Here is a 26586-nt window from a genome sequence, read left to right on the forward strand (position 1 = left end):
ATACCATAAGCATAACCATAACCATAAGGAAACATCTTTGCCATTTTGCGCCACAATTCAATTCAAATCACTCAAAACGTCATTTTCTGGCCCTTTTTCCATCTGGAAAAAAAACATATTCCTACTGATAGGTGAGTAAACCTTCATTTATGATAGTTTCATACACTTAGACTGTTCAAGACATTAATTTCAATGTGTTGTTGGTTCAGTGGTACAATGTCTACAGGCAACATTCAGACAAGAAACCGGGTATAAAAGTTTCTTTTATAATGTTTTTAAATTTAAAATGTTATGTATTGTATCCTGTTGAAGCTACTGAATCTTTTGCACATTTTTATTAAATAAATTATGTTAAAATTAATATTAAAAACTTTCTTTTTCACTTGTGCATGTTACAATGTTGCCTATGGACAACAAACCCCAAAAACTTTTTATGAAACTTCTTCAGATTATGTTTATTTAGTCTATTTTAAGACAAAAAGCACTCCAAACATTTTTTTCCTAACTGGCATCATAATGCATACCACAGAGGGTTAACATAAAATGTGTGTATTTGAAAGGTAAAATTGTGAATATGAGAGGGAAGAATATGTACAGATGGTAGTGTAGTGATGATAGTGAACAGAGAAGGATCTGTAATTACCTCTATCACATTCTGGAGTGTTTGATGATTTATTGATTTATGTGTGTAAAGAGAGCAATGCATGAAGTGAAAAAAAGACATTTATTAAACATTTTACCCGACTAAGCAACTGTTTGATGTGGTAATAGAAAGTGTTATTTTAATACTAAAGAATTAATGTTTAAAGAAAACTGGACTCAGTGCTGGAGGCGGGACTTTGCTGCTCAGTGGTGCATGAAGCCATAAAAAGATTAACTTCCTTGCATAAAAAATAACCAGATCTTAAAAATAGATCTGGCTGCTTGCATCCCGCCAACTTAAATGTGAATAAAACCAGTCATTTTATCAAATACAGGCTTGTCCTTCCAAGAAAATGCTACCAGCTAACCATGTTTAACTAGTAATTGTTTGCGTATCCATTGTGATTTATAGGCATGAGAAATTAGTTGTTCATGTCCAGATGTCGAAAGAAAACTATGATAGTATCTTCAAACATTGAGTAAAATAAAGAATTGCTGTACAACAATATTCAGTAAACACACTTTATTTCACATTACTATTGAACACAAAGACAGAAAAAGTAGACTTGCAACACATATGGTATACAGGTAGTTGTGTGCACCATTGTTACATGACAATAGTATTTGCTCATCTATTATTTTCCCATCCATTTTTTAAATAAAACTAACATGATAACTTAACTTAGTCAGGTATTTTTTCCATCTATCTTGTTTTTTTATGTATTGAACAAGAGAATACTGAAGCAATTCAAGGAGTAGTATTTAAATATTTGATCTTATTGTTGAAGGTTGAATCGCAGATTAATCTCACAGATTAATCTCGAGCTTTCTACCCTTAACTTGTACATAAGGCCTGAATTCAGCAGGAGCCTGCTGCAGATAGTTAGTAACGGTGTGGTAAAATTGATTCACTACAGATCTGAAAACCTCCAGAATGTAATCAATGGCTCCATTTATAGACGCAGTGTCCACAGCTGTGTTTGCATAGTTGGTGATGGTTTTCATTAAGCTTACATACTTGTCATAGAAAGTATTGATGTAGACAGCAATGGCATCAAGGAAATCAGACTTTAGGGAGTTGTCAACAAAGTCTTGAGCTTTTTCTACAAAGAATTTTAAGGTGTCACCCAGTTTCTCTAGGAAGACATCTAGACTCTCCAAGTTCTTCAGAAGATCTACAATAGGATTGGGCATAGTCTTAAACCAAGCCTTAATCTTGTCAATTATTTTAGCTCCAGCCATGACATCACCAATGGGCATTGTGACCTGGATCTTTCTGGTCATGTCCAACATGGCACTGAAAAAAGATTCTACATTAACGGACACCAGGTGCATTGCCCTCTCCAGCATACTTGTAAAGCTGGTGGTTAGCTTATTGATCAATTCAATGAGAGGGATTGTTTCCCCAGAGCCATACAGTGAGACCTGGGTCTCCCTCAGGACCTTGATGGCATCATTCAGGAAGAGCTGAAAGATCTTCTGGTACTGAGCAACAGTATTCCTAAAGAGGATAGACACCTGGCTCAGATGTGGGGCATGGTCGTTTGCAATGTTATGGGCTTCCTCAGTATAATAAATAACAATATTCTTCAACTGAGCAGCATGTTTGAACAGCTGGTATTTCTCAGCAAAGCTAGACAAACAGGAGATGATGGCAGGGAGCTTTTCCTGTACTCCACTGAGAATGATGTCCGGGGCGTCCATGTTGATGACCATCTTCAGACTCATTTTATCAACATCCTTGGCAGAAGCTCTGACAGTGAAGACATCAACATCCTTTCCAGGATCAGACTGTTAAACAGGAGAAAAAACATTAAATGCGATGCACAACTTCTGATCACTGTAATTGTGCAGATATAATAGCAGGGTTAACTCCTTACAGCATAACGACCATAAAGCCTGGCATTCATCTGAGCTGGGATCCTGCCACGGAGCTGAAGACCCAGAAATCCAGTAGATGGGATAGAAATTGTGGCACTGATTCCATCTTTGCGGACAGCATAACGGAAGTTCATGTCAGTAAATTCAGGGCTGTTCATGTCCATATTCAGGGTGAGACTGGAGTCACTGCAAAGAAAGGCAGGAATTTGTCAGTTTTGTCAGACACCAAACCATTGAACAGGTCATAATTTCAAATATATTTCATTATATAGCATATAATAAGCATAAGTAAAAATGTGCTTTATCTGGAATAATAACTCAAAGCACAATTGTGAATTCCAAAATATATCACACACAATCCTGATTCAAACTGTTACCTCGGAGTATGGGAAAGAACGGGTTGAAAGTCCACTGTCAGATCGGTATGGGTGAAAAGTGCCCTTCCAGTCAGGTTTATGCCAGCATTTTCAAAGTTTATGGTAATGAAAGCTGTTGAAGGACAATGATGTTAGTTATAAAAAAGTAAATAGATAATAATACTTTCAATTTAAAATGTAAATGTTATATGCTACTGACAAAATAAACTTACAGTCCAGGTCATATGCCAGGAAGACAATAACAGAGGTGGCAGAGGACTTCAAGATGACATTGAAGACAGGAGCGCTGCCCTCGACTTCGACTGCCAGGTTTGTGGTGTACAGTGGGCTCACAAACTTGCCATTGGCAGAGATCTTCTGTGTGGCAGCTGTCACTTCAGCAACAGTCTTCTGGAAGATGGTGAAGTCACCCAGGTTGCTTGGCTGAGTAATGTCAATCAAAATATCAGCAGTCAAAGAAGAGGTTGGGGCAAGATCGATGGTTGTCTGGACAACTTGTTTTCCACGGGTATTGAAATTGAACATGTTTGCCTCATTGTTTCCAGTGAACTTCAGCACTGCATACACACGGCTCAGGGAGGCTTCAACAGCAAGGTTCTCATTTACATCCATGCCAATGACTTTGTTGGTGCCTTGGTTGAGCTTGGCATCGGCAATAACCTTGGAGGTGGAGCGCAGGCCATCGTTATTCAGGTACATATTCATGTCAGTATCCAGGACTCCCAAAAGTAGATAGTCTTCAAGCACTGTGCCATCCATGTTTGCCTTAGCAGCTGACTCCATGGAAACATAGTCAAAGCTTCCCTCCAGCTTCAGGCTGTGTTCTGCCTCGGCCTTTCCAACAGCCTTGATCACAGGGATATTGAAATCACCCTTCATGCTCAAGGTGGAGACAGCATTTGCTTTGGCTTTGGTGTCTGCAACCAAATTTTGGTTTGCTTCCAGGTTGAGAATAGGCAGGGAAATCTTTGCAACAGTAGCCACAGAGATAGCAGTTTCCAAAGTCTCAGTACTCATGCTGATGGTGCTGTCATGAGTGCCTTCAATGTGCGGATTTTCAAGGGACAGGGAATTGGCCAACTTGATTCCTCTCTTGGTTGTCAGGCTTGTGGTTCCATCAAGTTTGGCTTTCAGACTCTCAAACACAGAGGCTGTGGAAGCTCCCAGGCGGAACACAAGATCATCTTCAGTGTACAGTCCAGCATTGACATTCAGACTAATGATGGCAGACTTGACGGACACTTCTGTGATCAGGTTACCCATAGAGGGAATCTGGATTGGACCCATCATGTCAACAATGGGGGCAGCCTGGCTTTTCTTGTAAACAATCTTGGCATCAACATTAACAGCCTGCTCAGCGGTAGTAAAAATGTTTTTCAGCCCAGTTTGGTCATACAAGTCAAGATCACTAATAGCTGGGGTATACCGGTCAACAATTGGAATATAAATCTCAGGAATGCTGATGGGTCTAGTCAGAAGATCAAGATTTGCTTCTCCTTCAACAACAGCAAGAATGGCAGCCTCCCCCTCATTGTTGTCTAAAGTGAAGTTCCAGAACAGTTTTTGCTGATTAATACGGGCCAGAGCTACGGTGTTGATATTTTGCATGTCAGACTTGAATGTTGCGGAGTAATCATTCTGCAGGTCAATTTTAGCAGTAAAAACATCATTGAAAATGACTTTGGTGTTTCCTCTATTCTGAAAGCTGAACACAATCTCTCTGGGACTCAGAGCAACATCTATAACATTGTACAGTGCTCCATTGACAACACCAATTAAATCTGTGCTATGACTTGCCTTCAGCTCAAGCTCCATGTCACGCAGATTGGCATTTACTGATCCCACTAAGAGGTTATTTTTGATTGTGGGACCTCCTGCCTCAGAGCGAATATCAAACTTGAAATGGCTGAAAATGTCAAAGTCGGCACTTAGGGTCTGTCTCATCTTCAATAAGACTGTATCTGTTTCACTCATCAATGTCATCTTGACTGTGCTTGGATTGACAGTAACTTGCAAGTCACTCTTGTGGGTACTGTCATGAGAGTTAAAGGTGGTAGTACCCTGATTTGCAAGAGTTATTGTTATAGAGGTAGCCTCCTGGCGGGCCACAGTTTTTTGAGTTGCAGATGTCTCACCAGTAAGGCCCATGATGGGGAGGTTGAGCACATGCTTATAGGAAGTTTCAATAGTGGCAGATAAACCACCCTTGGTAGCTATGAAAGCTTCATTTGAAAGCTCAGCATTGTAAGGTGCTGTGGTGGCCTTCACAATGGTCTTGGCTGAGGCCTGGGCTGAGAAGTCATAAAATTTCACAGATGCATGGTGGTCCAATGCAAGGAAATTGTGAGTGAACTTAAGGGTCTCAGCAGCAATCACACGCTCTCCATTGGGAACAGCGATACGAGCAGTGGAATCAAGGTTGAAGTTAAGGATTTCAAAACTGAGAGATGACCCTTGGGAAGTCAGAAAAGCTGTCAGTTGAGGAGTGTCATCAACATCAAGAGAGCTCTGGACTTCAGCAGCATTCCTAATGGTGTAAATAGGGGAGTTGACCTTTATCTCATAACTCAGTCTGCCAAATGCTGGAATCGTAATCTCACTGGGAATGACTGGCAGCTTAAATGTGGGGAGTTCGAGAGTCTTTACAAGTTTCTCTGCTGGAACTTGAGAAAGAGTGGGAAATGAGAACTCAGGTACTGAAATCTCAGGAAGTGAAAACTCAGGGAGGGCAGGAAGGAAGTCAATAGTCATGTCTCCAAAGACAGCACCAATATCAAACATCTTCATCTCGAAGTTGAGAATTAAATCAATGAAGTCAATGATTCTCTGTTTAATGTCAGTGGTTGAGATGGTAGTGGCTTGCACGGTATGGCGGCCCAAAATAATGAATTCAGGGATGTCCAGTTGTGGTGGAATTTCAAACTGGTGAAGCTCATCCATGCTAAACTTCATGGAAGGCACAACGAGATCAGTGAGAGGGATGGTAAAAGATGGTATGATCAGCTCGGCTTTCTTCAGTTCAGTCATCAGGCCCTCAATCATCTGCAATATCTCACTGACAATTTTTTGCTGGGGTGCCATCTCCTTAATGATCTCCACCATTCTGGTGAACACACCAGTAGCAGTGGTCATGAAATCAGTAAAGCACTTCTTTGCCAACTGCAGATAAGAGGTAATGTCAGCGTTGACATCCATTTCTGAAATTTCATGCTTTATAAATTCAACAAATCCCCTAACATTATTTAACACAACCTGGTCAAAGATATCCTTCACATTTCCTACAACTTCTGCAATTTTAATTTCTCTCACTTGCTCCACCAAATCCTGAACAGATGTTAGGACAAAGTTAGCAAAATTTCTTGTTGCCTCAACTTTCTCGGGTATTTCAAGAGACCTGATCAGGTCATTGATATGAGCAGTGTACTTAGCCATCATTTGATTGGTCTGATCTACAAAGTGATTATAATCAAATGAATTAAATTTCTCCTCAATAATGCCAATATATATATTCAACTGTGAAATAATATCCTTAATCTCAGTTGTTTTCAAGTAGTCTATAGCACTCTGGAAGGCTTGCATACATTTGGTAGGGATGTCTGCATCCTTAACCATGTTGACTGCAGTTCTGATAGTTTCCTCAACTCTGTACTGCTTGATTAGCTCCGCAAACTTTTCCAAGACAGCCTGAACCTTTTTGTCAGCCTCAAACTTTACAACCAGTTCTCTCATCTTGGCATAAATTGTGTTGATTTTACCTAGGATGTCAAGGTCCTGAACCGTTTCCCTAATGTAATCTGATACATCACTGAAGACGCCTGTGGGAATCAGAGTCACTAGTTCATCAATGTAATATTTAAAGTTGATGGACTCAATGTACTCTTTCAGCTCAACAACTAACTTTTGCATGTCCAAGTTCTCAATTACTTGTTTAATATCACCCATGATTGACTGAAGTTTAGCCTTGATTTCATACTTAGCATCAATGTCACTCAGGAATGCGATGCTGCTCCCCTTCAGTTTTTCCAGGTCGATCTGATGGATTATCTCTGTCATGGTATCAATCACATACATGACCATAGCCTGGATGTCAAACTCCTCATTAAAGGCATCCAGCTGTTCCTGGAACTTCTGAATGAGGGTTTCAGGGAGGGTGCCACTAACAATTATCTCTTTTACCATACTAGCAAAGCTTTGGATGTAAAGAGTGAGTTCAGCCAGCAGGTTCTCAACAGTAATCTTCAGGTTTCTCAAAGAAGCTTCCACATCCTCCATCGAGATGAAATACTCTTCAGTAAAATCATTGAAATACTGCTTGAGCTGAAAAACCTTGTCTTCAACATTCAGCTGAGAAACAAAGTCATCAACATACTGGGGAAGAGCCTCAAGTTGAGCCCTTAGCTCCTCATTGTTGAGGTAGTCTTGCAGTGTCTCTGCAACACTCACAAACATGCCTTTGATGCTTTCCAAGAACAAAGGAATACTTTCAATTAGAGGGAACTGAATGATGTGAGAATTTGTGCTCTTGTCATACTTGAGGAAGCCAGAGATAGTAAATTCCTGGTTCTCTGTGGAGTCTGTGTTGAGGATATTTGTGAGGATGGTGCCAGAAACTTCAATTCCAGTTCTCTCAGCAGTGTTGTAAACACTCAAGTCCTGACTGAGAATTTGGTCATTAAACTTAGACTTAGTTCTAAAACTGGTCTTCTGCTCTTGGGGTGAAACAACAGTATCCATTTTGTTGTCAAATGTTGTCTCAAGAGCAAAACCGTTATCTAGCTGCTGGTTTACTGATGCTCTGCATTCATGTGAGCTAGCAAAAGCCAGGGGTTGTGCTTTAAGGAGGAACTTGCCATAGAGCTGGGCACTGTGCTTTCCATACATGGTCATGTCTCCATCACCGTTAAAAACGGCATCAAGGTTGAAATCAAAAGGCACAATGCTGCAACGGATGGAGTGGTCAAAGCGCATTGGCTGTGAGTTGAAGCGGGCATCGTTGGTGATCCTGGCAGCAAGACCGACAATCTCAAGCTCAGTGTTCTGGTTTGTGTGAGTTCCAAAGAGTTTTCCAGTGGTGCTGCACTTGGCATTAGCTGTCATATCAGCATAATTTACCTGATAAGTGTGCTTGATCTCTTCCTCACCATAAATTGCTTTCATGCTTCCAGTCAGGTCAATCTTGTAAAGCTCTGCCTGCAGCTGTGCCTCATTAATAAAGTTGGCTGCCAGAACTTTCAGGTTGTTATTGACATTTGCAGAAGCAGTGTAGGGTTTCAGGTCGAGGGTGATATCATGAGTGTAAGAGGCATACTCGCTACCGATGGCTTCAGCCTTGGAGTTGAAGTCAAAGCTAGAGGGAGTAATGGTCAGAGTGTTGGTATTATCGACCTTGATGTCACGCATTGCGGCCTTGTTGATAATGGACAGAGAAGCCTTTGAAGCATCAAGCCCAGCATCAAAGGTGTTTTCAAAGGACAGGGGGCTCTGGAGGGTGTTTGTTCCACTTGTGGTCAAACCGTCCTTGTTCATTTTCAGAGTAGCCTTGTGAGTAGCTTCGTTCTCAAGGAGTTTGAAGGTGGCATCGCTGTTAACAGCCAGACCATTGACATCAAGAGAGGCAGTCAGCAGAGAGTAAACACGGTTTTCAGTGTGGTCTGCATTTGTCTCCATTCTCATGGCGACTTCACCGGCACCAGCAGCGGCTTCAGCCTGGTTGCGGATCTTCATGCCAAGAGCAAGGGCATTTGTGTCACATTTCAGTGACAGCTTGCTGTCTTTGAAGGAAAGCTCAGCAACATTGGTCAAGATGTCTTCAAAGGCATTGGTGTTGGACACAACTGAGAATTCACCATTGGCAAGAGTTGCTGCAATTGTGTTCTGGGCCCTAACAATGGTGGAGTCAATCTGAACAGTAGAATCAATCTTTGCTTCTGGCCTGAATGGGAAGATGGCAAATGCCTGGTTTGAAATGGTCTTGCCATACATGGGCCCAGCAGTGAACATTCCCTCAAATTTGCTATCAGCAGAGATTTCTTCAGCGTTGATTCCAGTCATCCCATTGTGCTCAAGCACAATCTTGAGATCAAATGGGCTTGTGGCTTCAATCTTGCTGCTTGATTTCAAACTGATTTTGTCTGTGATGATTGCATCCTCAACAATACTAACACTGGCTTCAAGGAATTTGTGGGACAAAGAGCTTTTCAGAGTGGCCTTGAGGGAATCAGTGGTGGCCAAACTTCCAGATCCTGAATTAAAGACAACAAAAGAAAATTAAGTTATACCTGCATAGATACTGTGATTAACTTCAGACAGAACTTGAAATACATTTGCTTGTAGACTAAAGTATAATTAACAGAACACAGTTGGGTTTTTTTTTACTGTGGAAGTAGAAAACTGTAACTGAAAACTGTTCTATTAAGAGTAAACAGCACACCTTTGTAACTGTTATTTAAAGAATATTGTAACACATTTTTAATTCTTGAATAACATTTACTATAACAATACCTTCAATGTTTATTGAGAGGATGTCAAGTGGGCTGGTTCCTTTCACATCAAACTTAGCTGAGTAGCTTGGTGTCTCAACAACATCTTTGCCGACAGCCATTGAAGCCTCCATGTCATATATGTTGCTTTTCATCAGAGTTGAAACCTCAGCTTTGCCGAAAAGAGGAATGGACAGAGTCAGGCTCTCAGGGACAAAAAGTTCTGGGATGGGAATTTCCATGGAGACAATCTCCAGTCCAAACTGGGGTAGAGACACACTAGGTGTGGTCAATGCTGGTGGGAAGTTAAGCTCTTCTGTTGACTTTCCTCCAAGAGGGAGAGGAAGAGCAATAGTCAAGTGCTCACTGTTGAAGTAGTAGACAACCTTCGCCTCACTGTTATGACAAGAAAGATGAAAATCAAAAAACATTCAATAGCAACATCATCTGAAAGTTATGATGTTGACCACTGAGTTATTTTAGACTTACGAATTGAGGAATAGTGTCTCTGGCAGTGAAAGCTCAGGAATTTCAGGCACTCTGAAGCTTTTAATGTAAGGGATATCCACACCATACATTTCCATGTGGTTGTTAGTAGCCTAAAGAAGAAGGAGTTTATGTTTTATACTTTGGCCACCAAAAAAACAAATCAAAGATCCTTCAGTCAAAATAAATGTAAAATAAAATATTTACCTCCACAAATGCCTTGAAGAACTGAAGGACTGTCATGTCAGACTCCCCTACCCGCATGTCAAGAATATCATTACCATGTTTTTTAATCTTGTCAGTGTATGGAAGGATGTCTGGGAGCTCAGAGTTCACATCCGACTTTAATTCAACTTCAATCTTGCTGGCATCTGTAAATAAAAAGTTGGAAAGGATGCCCAAACATTAGAAATATGAAGGTGATTGTCACCTTATTACACCTTTGGAAAAATGATGAATGAAACTTGTAGTACCGTATTTCATTGCGATTGTCTGCTCAGAGGTGGCATCCATGAGCTTGATTTCACTCTTGAGCTCCAACTCCAGTTCTTCTTCACGTTTCATGTTGGCTGTGACAGTGGCATCAGCGTTGATAGAGGGGATGAGAAGTTGGACTTGCAGCATACCTTCCTTCATGGCCATCAGCCTGAAAAATGATGCCAGTGAGTTGTCATGGTATTGTTGATGAGGGTGACATCAATGTTATTTCATGAGTATTTGTAGTTGATGTCTTACTTGGCGCGGCCAACAAGGGAGAGCTGAGGAATGTTCTTGTTTATCAGGTCAAGAGAGATGGAGTGAGTTCCTTTGCCCTTGGTGTTTCCATCAACAACACCCAGTCTGAGTCCAGCCTCCACATCAAAGTCAGGGATCTGGATGTCGGCTGTGATGACATTCTTTCTTCTGTTATATTTCACAAGTGCTGTAGCTTCAGTGGGCTCTGCACCTGTTGTTGACCAACCAATGGGTTAATATCACTTAATTCCACTTAACATCAGAGCTTTTTCACAATGATCTAGTGATGGAAAAGAGAGATTTTTCAATATATTACCTTCAGCCCTGAGAACAAACTTCACAGAGTCAACCTTCTGCCGGCCCTCTTCTCCCTCCCTCAGGAGCTCGTAGGCAATTGTGGCTGTGTACTCAGTGACTTCACCAGTGGGTTGGAGCTCCACAGCAAATCTATTCAGATAATTCAATAATTAGCCAATATTAATAGGCAGCTTTTTAAAAAATAACAATTTATTAGGCTTCGTGGTATAGAAAGATTACTCACTTGCTGTCTCCGGTGAAGGGGAAGTAGGGGGCTGTCTCCTGAGAGAAAGCATCAGTGTACTGCAGAGCAGTGCAGTATTTCATTCCAGCGAAGAAGGGAGTGCACTCACTGGCATCAACCTTGTCCATCACCATAGGGGGGATGGTCTTAACCTCTGATCCAGTCACTGCCACCAGGGTGTTTCTAAATGGTTAAATGTAGAACAGTTAGAATGAAACTTTGGCTGTTTTAATCTAAATTTTAAAAAGTTGTTGGCCAAAGATATAATGCATAAATTGTTTGTATAAGGCCATAACAGGTCTTCCTTTAACCTACTTAAACAACAATGCACCCTTTATACTTCAGGTCAGCTATCTTAGCAGTTCCATTACAACTAAAGGTGCACTTTTTGCCTGTTGCTTTTTTGTTTAGGTTTTACTGAGACTCACGTGATTTGGATGAGCTTTGTAGGATTTTTTGGAGCAGGGATGGTCAGCTTGACATTGTTGGGCTCCATGGAGATCTTGGCACTGAGTCCACTCTCGTGGAAAAGGTTGGTGCGCATCTCTAATCCAGTGTTGACATATTCAGGGATGTGGGAGCCAATCTGAGTTACAAACTCAATGCCAGAGGAGGGCATGAAGGTCACTTCACTCTGTGTAGACACAGAAAAAAAATGAAGAGTGATGTTGTTGCTGTTTATCATATCATGTTGTTTGCTTTTAAACACCCTTATGGATAATTACCATGTCACGAGCAATCTGAAGTCCACCCTTGATGCCAGGGGTGAAAGTACCAGACAGTGCAATCCTGAGAGGCACACCAGTGGCAGTAGGCAGGAAGAATTCATTGTCCATGAAGATGTAGTGGGCAAAGATTGAGTTGTCAACCTTGGTCATCAGAGCCTTCATGATCTGTGGCAAATAATGGGGATAAAAATAATCAATATAAATAAATAAAACTTGGATATTTATATTCTAAACAAGATATTTATAAATGTATGCATAATGTCATTGGCACCAATGCTTTTTAAAAAATGCCCTTACATCAGTTGGGAACATCTTGAGCATGCTGTCAATCATCATGGCAGCAGAGTAGGCCATCTCCTCCATTTCATTGGTCTTCAGATATCCAAGCTCATTTCCCAAAAGTCTCAGATAAACCATTGCTTCAGGAGACTGTGCTGCCTTCATTTCCCTCACAAGTTTGTTGAGGTTGCATCCGATCTCCCTCATCAGGTTCTGGGAGGTCTAAAAATAGATGTGTACACTCAATTACACATTTTTACCATAGGGGAAATTTAATCATCACAATCAAAACTGTTTAGGTCGTGTGTACAAAACAGACGTGTGGAAGTACCTGTCTCTTCATCCTGTTCTTCAGAGCAGGGAGCATGTTCTGCAGGATCTCATTGACTCTGAGTGGCATGTTGTCAGACACAAAGGACATTGTCTTCATGACAGTGTCGGGGAAGAATCCGTTCACTCCAAACAGGGCGTCAACAGTTGGCTCAAATCCTTTGCCCTCCATACCCATCTGTAAAGGTGAAAAATATTCAAAAATTAAGCTAACTGAAAAATTATGTCAAAGTACAATTTGGATTTAAACAGCCCAGAATGTTTACCTCCATCATGTCAATGTCATAACCGAATGCCTTCAGAGTCATTTCAATCATGACCTCCTTGGGCAGGTAGCTGGTATCTTCAAAGATCATGTTTCCCTCAACAGATCCCATCTTGTAGTTGCGAGAGAACTTGGCGGGGTCCATGATGGGTCCGAGCTCATTACCCTGAAGGGCATCCCGGATCTTCTGTCTCAGCCTGTAGGAAAGGAAAAAATACTGGTATTGAATGCCTGATGGTGATTAAACTAGGACCACTACTCCTCACATAGTGAGAAACAGGCCTAATTAAAGGAATATACTTATAAATCTGAGACAGTTTTTCACTTACTCTGCGGTCTCTGGCTCAGTTGAGGACAGAATGTTGGTAAGGTGGGAGATCACAAAGCTCTTGGCTTGTTTGTCCTGCTCATTGGGCAAGGCGTCAGCCAGCTGGGACAGTTCAGTGGGCAGTGGGTCCTTCATAAGCACCAGGTATGCGGCAACACGCTTTTGCATAGGGCTGGCGCCGTCCAAAAGCACCTGCATGAGAACCTCTCTTCCCTGTGACCAACAGACACAAATAAAATGAGTTAAGAGAAGAAATAATAATTCCAGTAATGTGTCACATCTTTAAAATAATTTGACTTGCCTCCTCTGGGACGGGAGTCAGCCTGAAGACCTGGATGGCGGCCTGTTGCACTTCGGGGGAAGCAGCAGGTTGGTTCACACACTGGATCACACCAGCTCTGAGTGCGGGGCCAGCAGCTGCCATAGCTGGAGCCATGTTTCCTATAACCTGCAATCAAAGGAAACATCAATATTCTGCTAATTGAAGTTGGCAGTAATTAAAATGTTGATCTTTAGGGAAGGTTACTCACTCTCAATGTCATGAAAGTGGTTTCCTTGTCTCCAGTACAGTCACCCAATTGGGTGCCCATGAACTCGGCAACAGCGAAAATCTCAGGGATCATTTTACCCTCAGCTTTGTAAAACCTGTTGAAGAAAATAAAAAACTATATTTAGAAATCAAATATGCATAATGTGAATTAGGTCAAACAGGGAAAATGTTTGCTGCATCAGTAATCTGATTGAAAAAGGTGTGGTTTATTTAACTCACCTCTTAACAACATTGCTCAGGGCAAACATGATGGCTTTGCTGGGCTTGTACTTGGCCATCTCCAGCATGTCATTGATCAGGAGGGCAGAAGGATTGGACACGAGTCCCAAAGCAAAAACACCAGCATCGACCTCAAGTGAAGAGGTGTCGAAAGTCCTGAGGATCTGCATGATGGCACTGCTGCACTCAGGGGTTCCGCACTGGGCCAGGACCTGGTAGGTCAGGACAGGGGACACTGCAAGAGCTTCAGGAACGGCGGGGCTCAGGGTCTCAGTCTTCATTGCACGGACCATGGTGACAAGCTTGTGGAAAAGGTGGGCCCTCTTATCACCCTCAGTTTCTGGCAGAGCGGCCAGTTCTCTCAGGAGGTTCAGACCTGCATCTTTATCCTGGACAACACTCTTATCCTCGACAGCATCCATGTGAAGACCCTTGATGTTGTTAGCTGCGATACACAAGTGAAAGTTATGAAAGAGTTGTTCATACCTTTAATTCCATTTTCAATCAATAAAAAACAACAGACAAGAAGACGAACTTACTGATGTAAAAGACTTCTTCATTGTGAGGAGAGACGTCCATCAGAGTTAGTTCCTGCTTTCCAACATTGGTAACTCCATATTCTCCCCTGTGGAGACAACACATAGTTGATAAGTACAGTGTAGAATCCTTGGGCAAGACATATCTGTCCATACATAATGGAGCACAGTAAAAAGTGGAGAGTACGGTTGGACTTACTTGTGAGAGAAGGGAATGAGGATGTGGTTCTCTGTACAGGATCCAGAAGTCATGTGTTTCTTCTCATTGTCAAACTTGTAGTTGCAGTTCTGAGTGCTTCTGATCATCTGGGCGAGAGGGTAGTGCTGAAAGACAAAGAACGTAACTTATCTGTAAGATTCTTGTCCAGTGACGTTAACAACACTGTATAAGCTAAAGATACCATTTCAATTTTGCTCTACAGAGACATTACATGCACAACTTGATGACATGATTTTTGAGTCATATAAGCAAAAATGTAATATGTCCGCATTTCTAACCAGACCCGCCCATACAGTATGTTGCTTAGATATCTTACCATGCCAGAGATAAGTGCCAAGGGACTGGTATGATCTCTCATGGGGCTAAATTTGTCACATCTGGACAGATCCCTGGTGAGGCTGATGTCAGTTGCAATATCCTCTCTTGCGTTGACAGTATAAGTAGTCTTGCATATGCCATGGACAGTGGGCTAAAGTGGGTGATAAGAGAGATATGGATATTAAATTGCCATCACATCCTTTTTTATTATGTTTACCCTTTGACGCACAACATGGGTCTAAAGTGACCCGACAGAGTTTCTATGTTCTATATCTTTGCAATAAATTATTGTCATAATTCAGTATTCCAGGTTTCCCTCAATTAGTTTGTTTTTGATCATCATACATCCTAATTTTTATGTTTTCCTTTATAAAATTTTGAATAAAATACCTTTTTGTGTCACTACCCTTCTAATGCACAACATGGGTCAAAAATAGCCCATATCCATTTTTCAGCTAAGTAGCTTGTTCAGCTAACTACTTAGCTAACTTCTTGGCTAAGTATTTAGCTAAGTAGCTTTCTAAACTAACTGCTTAGCTAACTTCTTGGCTAAGTATTTAGCTAAGTAGCTTGCTAAACTAACTACTTTGCAAACTTCTTGGCTAAGTAGTTAGCTAAGTAGCTTGTTAAACTAACTACTTAGCTAACTTCTTCTTGGCAAAGTAGTTAGCTTAGCAAGCTACTTAGCCAAGTAGTTAGCTATGTAATAATACAAAAACCTTTTTTTTTCTTCATAAAGTATTAGAAGCAAAATGGAAATGATGACCTGTTGTTATAAAAAATAAGATATTTAAATACTTCTTGTAATATTCAATCATAAAATAAGTTGTTATCAAAAGATAGAGCACAGAAACACACAGCAAGCATTAAATAACATGGGAAGTGAATGTGGGTCATTTTTGACCCATGTTGTGCATTAGAAGGGGTGTCAATATGTTGTGCATCAAAGGCTTAAGGAAACAGTTCTCACTGTAGTAAGAGACTTACCATGTTGTTGTTCTTGTCCTCTTCCACCAGAGGCACAGCCAGGGCAGAGATGATACCCCGTTTGATGTTCAGGATGGTTGTGGTCTCACCGTTCTCGGGGTACAGCTTCACATCGTACATGTCACCAACCACAACCTTCAGAGGATACCTGCAGAAAATGTCAGACTTTTACCATTCAGTCTTATAGCACCGTTTGCAAAAGCTCCGCCCCCTTAGTTACTGTTGCTATGCTTGTCAAGCTTCCAGTACCTTCAGCGTAACGAGTGTTTTTGGAGTAATACGTCGTAATACGTAGGCTGCCCATTCACAAAATGCTACAAAGATTTTAACATTATGTTCAACATTTATATTGCTAGCACTGGTGCTACAGAGGTTGGTAGTTTTGTATCAGAATCCACCAATTTTCTATCATTGGTATGTAACTATAGTTGGTATGTAACTATAGTTACTATGGTATGTAACTATAGTTACATACCAATCCAAAAGGTGCCCAGATGGTAAATCATCCATAGCACAGAGTGATGTAGCATGTGCTATAGCTAGACAGCCGTTAGCTCATGTTTGCTAGCTAGTAGCTCAACTTGGAGCAGACATTTATGTGTCTGTTGATCTTTGTGATATTAAAATGGGAGAAGCCAGCAATGCTTCTCTTATTTTTTTAGTTTTGGAAAAGGGGAAAAAAACGACGCCTCCTGCTAAACTCTTCGGATACCTGGTGTCAGATTTACTAATCCCGTTTGAACACCATTTCACCATGTTGCTCAGAGCTCAAAGCTTGTCGGACCTTCTCCTCTTAGTAACAGTTGCTACGGTATGATTGGACAAGGAGCGTTTGGGGGAGGAGTTTTGCAAACGGTCAATTGTGTTTAATTGCCTTAAATGTGCGCCCATATTACTGGATATACTCGATATATGGGCTTAAATTTGTCTCATTAATACCTGTAAATGCACAGATGGTGATCTACAAATGTGACCCGTTCCATTAAAATAAGTCGCAGCCGCCTGTTCTTGGAAAAACATGTTTAAACATGAAAAAAAAAATGATTTTGGGCTGTTTGGGGGTTTTATGTTTCTGAATAAGTGAAGTCTCAGCTTTAAGACAATGTTAACATTAATCTGAAATTCAAATGATAAGTATAGTTTTTAAGATCTTAAACGTAACATTGTCGGAAAGTTTTTCGCGGCACACAGACAAAGGCTGAATGACGTCAGACAGTGGCTAAAGATCGCTAGCTTAAATTGATGCATTAATGTGAGGAGAACATTGCAAAACTTTTGATAACTGGACAGAGTTAACTATGGAATATTGTATTGATAAGTGCTTATAGTTTAACTACACAATCCTCTTTTTCTCTGTTAGTAAGGGCTAATAAAATCACTAGAGCAGGCTAAGAAAGCAGCTAATAATGCTGTGTGTGTAACGTTAGGCCAGGTGTGTGTCTCAGGTGTCTACTGTCTCCTATAAATTACATTTATTAACATAATGAGGAAAATCAGTGTTTCATTCACTCAAAAAAGTGTTGCCTCTGAACATAATCCAGGCAGCGATTACCTTATCACCACATAACTGAGGCTAATTATTAAACAGTAATATACAAACATAATTTGTAGGAGACAGGCTTGCTGTGAGACACAAAGGTGATAATAAAAATAAAATAAACAGCCTAAAGTATGGTAAAAGTGTAGTAAAAGTATTGTTAAGAAGATCTGATATGGTGAATCATAAACTGTATGTTATGTTTATGAATATGGGGCTGTATTAAATCCTGTGCAGTCTGTCTATCAGTGATCATATTGAAGCAATAATTTCGAAATGATCAGGCCTCATTTAACAATGATTCAATATGATTTAGCCAGCCCAAAAGGTTTGCAATGACTGTATTTTTCATTTATGCTATCCTATTTTGTAGATGAAAATCATTTGGTCCATCTTGTGAAGCTCCATACGACTCTGTCAGAGGATACAGTGTGAGAAGCAGCAGCATGAAATAATAATGAATAAATATTAAATAATATAGAATATATTCTGTATTATTATTATATTAAAAGGGCCATCGTCTATATATATGTGTGTATATATATACATATTTAATTGTATGGATATAAGTAAGTGTAAGTACATGTGTGCACGTGGCTCGATAATTAATATTTTATTAATATTCTTCATATTATTATATTTAAAGTATTATTATATTTAAATACCCATCATATATTCTGTATTACATCATATGTGGGTCAATGACGTGATCTAACACAGTGTCAGTTGGTGTAACCAGTAATTTTTTTCCCATGAAAATCTGATTATATACAGGGAAATAAATGTGAACTAAAATGAGAAAAGAAAACAATCCACGTTTACATTGCAACACAATGGTATATAACAAATTTTTACATAATTTGCCAAAACTTCTGCAAAAAATTGGTTGTATTTAGAATATGCTCTGCTCAATATTGAGGAATTGTGTAAATGTAGAAATACAAAAAAAAAAAATTCAACTGATTTGTTTTAAAAATTAAGTAATTATATGTATAAGTCCACTTAAATACAGTGTAGGTGGATGAAGAATTTAATATTTATGATTTTTTTGTGGTTACACCATTTGACATATTGCCAACCCTTATTTGTCACTGAGCCACGTACAGTATATTTGTTCATATTTTTTTATCATTTTTGTTTTCCATATGTTTTGGATACTTGTCTTATGGGCTTCTAGGCCTGTACTGTATTGTGTATACACCCTGTCCCTGTCTGAAGTGTCTTTTGGAGCAGGCCATGTTGTCATAACTCAGTCAGTCAGTATGTTTACGTGCACAGCTTACTCCATGTACTGTAACGCTGCACATACCTCTCCATTTCAGCAGCAAAGTTCTCAGAGCTGGCTGCAGGACCGAACACAGGGTTGCCCTCTGCATCGACATCCACCACCTCACTCAGGCTACAGCCGGTTGTACGGACGATGAAACTACAAGTCCGAGGTACTTCAATTTCAACCTGTTTTAAAAGATTATTTTCAGTGATACATATTGTATAGAAAGAAAGTGATACACATTAAATAGATCAATAGATTCTAGAACAGGGGTGTCAAACTCAAATACACAATGGGCCAAAATTTAAAACTTGAATAAAATCGCGGGCCAACATTGAACAAATAAACCTTTTAATATATACCAAACATGTTTTGCTTTAACATTAAATATGGAACCAGCAACGCTTATAAACATACAGTATATAACTAAATAGTGCAGACATGCAAAATCAAATTTCAAATAAAAAACACATCAATGTCATTAATTTATTAAATAAAAATTAAATAAAAATCGTATGCCTCTTTTCTATTTGCATCCTTCTGATTTAAATATCAAAATACAGTTTTTCAACAGGTTAATACATTTAAAAATAAAATACCAATAATAAATCTACTATTAGCTGTAAATGTGCTGTATTATACCGGCGGGTCAGCTTTTATAGTACAATAATAATATAATAATTTGGTATTGCCTCGCGTTAGAGTTTGACACCCCTGCACTAATCCCATATAATATTAAGTCCTCACAGCAGTTATTATGTACCGTTTTCAGAAAAACTTTCAACTGAATCTTTTTTTTCAACAATATATTTTATTGAGTTTTGTAGCGTAGTTTAAGAACAAGAGTCCTTGAGGATCCATTCAAAAAAGAGTGCATGAGTATAAAGCAGGGGTCTCAAACTCTAATTACCTGTGGGCCGCTGGAGGCAGTATCAAATTGACCAAAAAAAGACACAAATTGACCAAAAAAGACACAAAATGACCAAAAAAAGACACAAAATTACTAAAATAAGACACAAAATGACCAAAAAAAGACACAAAATTACTAAAATAAGACACAAAATGACCAAAAAAGACACAAAATGACCAAAAAAAGACACAAAATGACCAAAAAAAAGACACAAAATTACCAAAAAAGACACAAAATGACCAAAAAAAGACACAAAATTACCAAAAAAGACACAAAAGTACAAAAAAAGACACAAAATTACTAAAATAAGACACAAAATTACAAAAAAAAGACACAAAATGACTGAAAAAACACGAAATTACTTGAAAAAGAAACAAAATGACCAAAAAAGACACAAAATGACCAAAAAAAGACACAAAATGACCAAAAAAAGACACAAAATTACAAAAAAAAAGACACAAAATGACTGAAAAAACACGAAATTACTTGAAAAAGAAACAAAATGACCAAAAAAGACACAAAATGACCAAAAAAGACACAAAATGACCAAAAAAGATACAAAATGACCAAAAAAAGACACAAAATTATTTAAAAAAGACACAAAATTACACTGCGGGCCAAATTTGGCCCGCGGGCCAGAGTTTGACACCCCTGTTCTATAATAAATAAATGTAGCTGTTAAGACACAGTGGCATGTACCTTGCAGGTGGCTTTAGGTCCATTCCTCTGCTGTGAAGCACCGTTAATAGCATTCAAGGACTCGGCTTCGTACAAGTACTCATACTTGTGGTTGGCTTCATACCTTTGGTTTACTGGCAGAGGAGATATTGATTTTGATTGATTAGATTTCAGTGTGTTGGAAGTACTCTGATAAAGCAGTTTGCCTTAACAATTCAGCACTGCTCATTGTAATGCATAGCGCCAAAATCATATAAATAGAGAAAATTTAAAAATGTGATTCACAATCAATATGCAACTCTGTTTACACATTCCATGACTGAAAAGGAACAGGGAAAATAATCTCCAAGTCTTATTCTTTCTTTATATGTTATCTTGAACGATAACTTTTTATTAAACCATTTACATTTTTCTGTTGTGAATTCCACAGTTTCACAGCTTTAAAGTAGTTTGTGCATTCTGATGCTTAAAATGAAATTGCGTTGTATGTTCCTCAACCTCTGAACTAAAAACAAACAACTTTCAACATGTTTCTGTTGTTTGTCTTTACATAACTAATCATTTCTCTAACTCAATCTTTAAGTTAAATATTTCTGACTTAATCAAAGTTTCTCTTCAATCCACTTTATGAATACTCTTGTAATATAAACAGTCCCTAACTTCTACACAGTAAATAATGATTAAATTCCATGAACAGTACAGATTGCTCATTGCTTTGTAATCTAACACATACTTTGCTTCGTTCAAAACAAAAAATATTCTTGGACACTTTTGTTTTTACACAAGCTATTTGAGACTTCCATGTCAGTTTTTTATCCATTATTACACCCAAAGAAAATCTTTTAATTCTTTTAGACACTTTTTAAATATAAACTCCATCTAAAGACAGTGAAATGTATTCATTCTCCTTTCAGTTAGCAAAAAACATAGTTTTGTTGAAATTTAAGGAATTTTTACATTTTACTGTAAACTGTGAACCAAGGTTATAATAGTTTTGGATTTTCATTAGTTTTAGTTTTAATTTCGTTGTCAATTTTTGTTCTCCAAATCAGTTAGTTTTAATTCGTTTTTAGAGTGAGTTTGCTAGTTTTAATTAGTTGTTTTTTTTTTGGGGGGGGGTGCTTAGTTTTAGTTTAATTTTTATTAGTTTTAGTTTTTTTGTAATGGGCTATTTGTTGGGTGCCAGATTCAATGAGGTCACAATAAATGTTTCCTTTATTTCTTTTGTCTGATCCATCTCAGCCCCAATAAGTTTATTAAATCATAAAACCAGATAGATTAAATAGATTTCATATCAACCAAAAAAGTTTACGTATGAAAAAAGTTGACAAAGACGAAAACGAAGGACATTTTCACTATAATTTTAGTTCGTTTTGTAACCACAAAATACAGTTTCAGTTAGTTATCGTTTTTATTTTTCATTTCAGTTAACAAAAATGTTTTTTTCAATTCTAGTTTTCGTTTTCATGAACTATAATAACCTTGCTTTAAACCAAAAGAAATGATGATTTAACTTTTTTTTAAATGACATATTCAAATAGTGGAACTTACTCGGGCAGTTTCCCGCCGTCCTTTGGGCATCTGGCAACACAATCATAAGAAAATTAGATTTAAAACTCTTGCAAGAAAACAATTTTACTACAAACACAGATCGGCATTTTCACTTTGGATTGTTTGCTTGAATGCTGTTATATTATTTCAATGGACTTCACAATCAACAGCAACATGATAAAAATATTTTAAAAAGACTTACAAGCCAAGGTAAGTGTGGTCAGAAGTAGGGACAGACAGAGTTTTGAGTCCCCCATGATGGACTCTCAGAAACTCCCCTTGTGGCTCCTTTGGCGAGTTCTCAGACGAGACTGAGGCCTCCGTGTCCTCATCAGCCTTTTATACCCAAGTGGTTCTTTATGGGGGATAGGTGGGAATTACATACAGTGCTGTCTGAGCTCCAAAGTCCACTCAATACATACGTGTGGAGGGACAAAGGCAACTAGTTTCATAAGGATTTCCTTGAATATGATAGCTAAGTGTCTGTGTTTTGTGTTGAGCACAAAAAAGATCATTTAAAGTCACAAATAAGCAGAATAGCTTTATCTTTATATATAATTTACACACTAAATGTATATAATGACTTCTCAGTCAGATATATGAGATTATGATATAACACCAGTAATATCCTGTTTTTGTTCTTGGGTTAAACATAAATGTGAAGTTGTGAGTTTCTTACATTTTTTATTAAAAATGTCTCATTACAATAAATGCTAAAGAGACACTTTTGTATACTGAGTCTAACTGCAGTAACTACATTTTTGGTCAAAATTGATTTATAACTAAAAATGAACTCCTTGATGTCTGTTTTATCTTGTGACAAAGTTTTAGATTAAAAATTTGCTTTATTTCAGAGAAATAATTACATAAAAAACACAAAATCCAACTGAAAACCAAGCAGTAATTGCACTTTTGCATTAATTTAAACATAAAAATAATAGAAATTATAAGTTTATTGGAAAGTAAAAGTAAAAAAGTGAAATTAAATGATATTAAGACTAAAATATAACATTACTTTATAATATTAAGTCTAAAATATGCACATCTTTGAATATAGTTGTTAAACACTTTTAAATACACTTATAACACAATCAGTTTGAACATTTTTATTCACTGAAAACAAAATATAAAAGCTGAAAGAAGACAACAACATTGTTGTTACTGCACTCTGTTTTTGCATTACTATTAGAACCTTTTACAGCAAAACCAGAGTGCAGTAACTACATTTTTGGGGTCAAAGGTCAAATAAATCATCATGTTTTTTTGCATACATCATCAATACATGTAGAAATAAGTGTCATATCACTAACCTACCTATAACACATTTTGGCTGGCCAGTTAAAACATGTTAAAAAACACTTTAAAGCAGTTTTTCTCAGTTTTACCTTTTGCAGTTACTGCAGTTAGACTTTGTAGGGCAGAATAGGTTTGTTTCAAAACTGCATCTGCATCAGGAAATGTCTTTTCTATTAACCAGTAAGTTATTATTTTGCATGAGATACTCTACACTCTCGTCATATTATGGCTTCTTACAATAATTTCCATGCTAAACATGTAGCTGTCATTATAATAATTGACCAATATTGAAGTGCGAGAACCTCACATTCATTACATAAACCTACAGTTTCAACTATTACTCAAAGGCGTAATCCAGAAACTGCCAGTTACGCCCCTAGTGACTGATAAGGAGTTGTAACACTGAACTTGAACAGGTTGTTCTGAAGTCTCTGTCCTCTGTGTAGACATGACACACAGTCAATTAGCTTTCAACTGGTTATCTCTTCTGGATATAAATACCTTTTAACATAACCTTTCAGAGGGCGTATCAACTGCATGGCTGAAATGATCTTGAGGTAATGCTGTGCCACATATATATCACAAATCCTTCAAAAGATAAGAACAAAATATTATTTGTAGGATTTGGGTCATTTTAATTATATTCTTAACCCTTAATACAATAGGGTTATACCCTTAATAATAGGACACTCATTGAAATACTTGCAAATTCAATATTTCAACCCTACAGAATATTGGAGGATATTACAAACTGCCAGAATGTGTAAAAAAAAACATAAGGACCCGGGGGAGGGGGGTAATATTTTGAGACAAAAAAGTTTACGAGGTTAAAGTGGCAAATCTACAAGAAAAAAATTTGCAGATTTATGAGATTTAAAGTGTTGAATCTGCGAGAAAAAAGTTGCTTTTTTCTCGTATATCTGCGACTTTTTAAGCAGATTTGCCACTTTAAATCTCTTCAATCTGCAACTTTTTTTCTTGTAGATTTGCCACTTTAATCTAGTAAATTTGCAACTTTTTTCTCAAAATATTACAACCACCCTCCCACCCGGTTTGTATTTTTATTTTTATTCATATTTAGCCCTAATATGCCGTCATAGTCGAGTTCTCCTCGTACAAGTAATTGAAGAATTAATCTAAAAAAATTTACAAGATAAGATTTAATATGTGATATGCTCAATAAAGAATTTTAAATGTTGCAAATGTGCATTAATTTCAGAGTACACTGAGACATTAAACTGCATCATTTTCAATTAAATTCTGGAAAAGTTGGTGTGTTCTAAAACTTTTGACCAGTAGTGTATGTCTATTTTTTTTTTTACATAATTCTGACCAAACCATCTCTCCCTAGATTTTAATCAACCATGACGTTGAAGTTCCATCCGTCAACAGTAAATACACTTTTGAAATGAATCTAGGTACATTCAGAAGGCAGATTTCCTAAACAAATAACTTTGTTAAAGAGTATTTATCATGAATATGCATTATTGGATACAATAGATACTGTAGATACTGATATAACTAAGAGTTAACATGTACAATACACTCTTCAAAGACATTTAGAAATGAACTTTTACTGCACTGTCGCTGTGTTCAGACACTTGTAATAAACCAACAGGCAGGCCTCAAATATCTGATTTGACTGCTCAGATAAAATCTTTGTGTCCTACTTATCTGGTAGTTGTGAAAGCTTTTAATATCTAATCAAAGAAGGCTTATCATGTCAGGCTGAGCCCATATAATTACTCAACCACTAGATGGCAGTGAAATCAATGATTTCTGTCTGTGCTTTGTCTATTATAGTCAAGCAGCAATCCCTGGGCCTGAACAGTGAGGCCTTAACTCTTTGGAGTTTTGGGCAATTTTGTTGGTTCTGGACTTCTTTACCATGACGTGTTGTTATCATTGTTTTCAGCACAACCTCACCTATATGACCTGATTATTATTTTTTTCATTTTGACTTACTAGATCAACATTTTGAACACAAAAAACACACAAAAATAATTACAATAAACAACACATTAAACACACAAAATGACAAAAAAACATATAAAAACACAAAATATACAAAAAATGCACTCAAAACACACAAAAAACATAAATTTTTTTTTCAAAATACCAAAAACACATAAAAAACACAAAAAAACAAAAACACACACACAAAAAAACAGATAAAAACACACTAAAACACAAAGAAATAACAAAAAAAAACAGTCAACACAAAAAATGCTGAATGCACACTGCAAAATTAGAAAAATCTCTGCAAAAACTACTACACTTGGTCAAGTTGTTTTTTTTACCTTTGCTGAAAAAGAGTTGATGCATTAAATTGGACATGGAAACTTCTGGAAAAGCCAAAACTTTAGAGAAAAGCTGACAGCAGGGCTCCATGCTGCTTCGTTTTCTCATCGTGACGTCATGAAGAAGTCGTGTTCTGGCGATCTCGTGGACTCTAGAGGGTTAACCTGCATTCTTCCTAATAGCCAGCAAGGGGTAACACCACTGGTTGCAAACAGAAGTCCATTTATATGTTAGTCAATAGGAAAACGACCCTAATTCTCACTTGATTTACTAACTCAGTAAACATTCTCACATTGGCCCTCATTCATCAAACGAGCGTACGACAGAAAGTGAGCGTAAAGTGGGCGTACGATCATTTCTACTCAAGATTCGGCATTTATCAATGTGGACGTGAGCGGAGAGTACGATCAGATCTCAGTCTGCTCTGAGAATTGATCTTAGACTATTGTAACGATGCCTGGAGCTGATATAACTCTGCCATGTTTTTTTTTATGATGACAAACCAAAGCATGTAAAGCAGGGGTCTCAAACTTGCGGCCCGCGGGGCAATTGTGGCCCTCGTGACGATATTTTGTGGCCCTCACCTTGATGTGAAAGTTTAATGTGAGTTTTAAATGAATGGCCCTTTACCGTGTTGTGTGTGGAAGGTCCCTTTGATTATGTTTTTTAGGTAATTTTGTGTCTTTTTTTAATAATTGTGTGTCGTTTTTTAATAATTGTGTCTTTTTTTTGGGGTAATTTTGTGTCTTTTTTAGTAATTTTGTGTCTTTTGGTCATTTTGTGTCTTTTTTTGTCTCATTTTGTGTCATTTTAAAATAATTTTGTGTCCTTTTTTGGTCAGTTTGTTTCTTTTTTAAGTAATTTAGTTATTTTTCTGTCATTTTGTGTCTTTTTAAAAAATAATTGTGTGTCTTTTTTGTTAATTCTGTGTATTTTTTGTCATTTTGTGTCTTTTGTAAGTAATTTTGTGTCTTTTTCAGTCATTTTGTGTCTTTTTTGTCATTTTGTGGTCTTTTTTTTAATTTATTTTTTTGTAATTTTGTGTCTATTTTTGGTCATTTTGATACTGCCTCCAGCGGCCCCCGGGTAATTTGAGTTTGAGACCCCTGATGTAAAGGCTATATTATTTTTTCACTAAAAAC

General features: G+C 37.9%; 1 protein-coding gene across 1 annotated transcript; it reads right to left on the reverse strand.

Moving 5' to 3' along the window:
* Window positions 1-1204: 1204 nt before the first annotated feature.
* LOC131991435 (apolipoprotein B-100-like) lies at window positions 1205-22104 on the reverse strand. The gene is made up of 28 exons (XM_059356892.1): window positions 22050-22104; window positions 21848-21877; window positions 20318-20430; window positions 18748-18893; window positions 15902-16049; window positions 14913-15065; window positions 14576-14700; window positions 14380-14465; window positions 13841-14285; window positions 13602-13716; window positions 13373-13519; window positions 13073-13284; window positions 12745-12940; window positions 12480-12656; window positions 12167-12370; window positions 11867-12034; window positions 11570-11775; window positions 11142-11324; window positions 10917-11047; window positions 10601-10811; window positions 10339-10511; window positions 10073-10236; window positions 9869-9978; window positions 9402-9775; window positions 3113-9142; window positions 2901-3012; window positions 2523-2709; window positions 1205-2433 (listed from the first exon to the last, which is right to left on the reverse strand). The coding sequence occupies exons 1-28, from the start codon at window positions 22102-22104 to the stop codon at window positions 1450-1452; spliced, it is 11385 nt and encodes a 3794-aa protein (XP_059212875.1). The 3' UTR covers window positions 1205-1449.
* Between the last annotated feature and the right edge of the window lie 4482 nt (window positions 22105-26586).

This window comes from Centropristis striata, chromosome 18, assembly GCF_030273125.1.
Source record: "Centropristis striata isolate RG_2023a ecotype Rhode Island chromosome 18, C.striata_1.0, whole genome shotgun sequence".
In the NCBI taxonomy this organism is placed as follows: Eukaryota; Metazoa; Chordata; class Actinopteri; order Perciformes; family Serranidae; genus Centropristis; species Centropristis striata.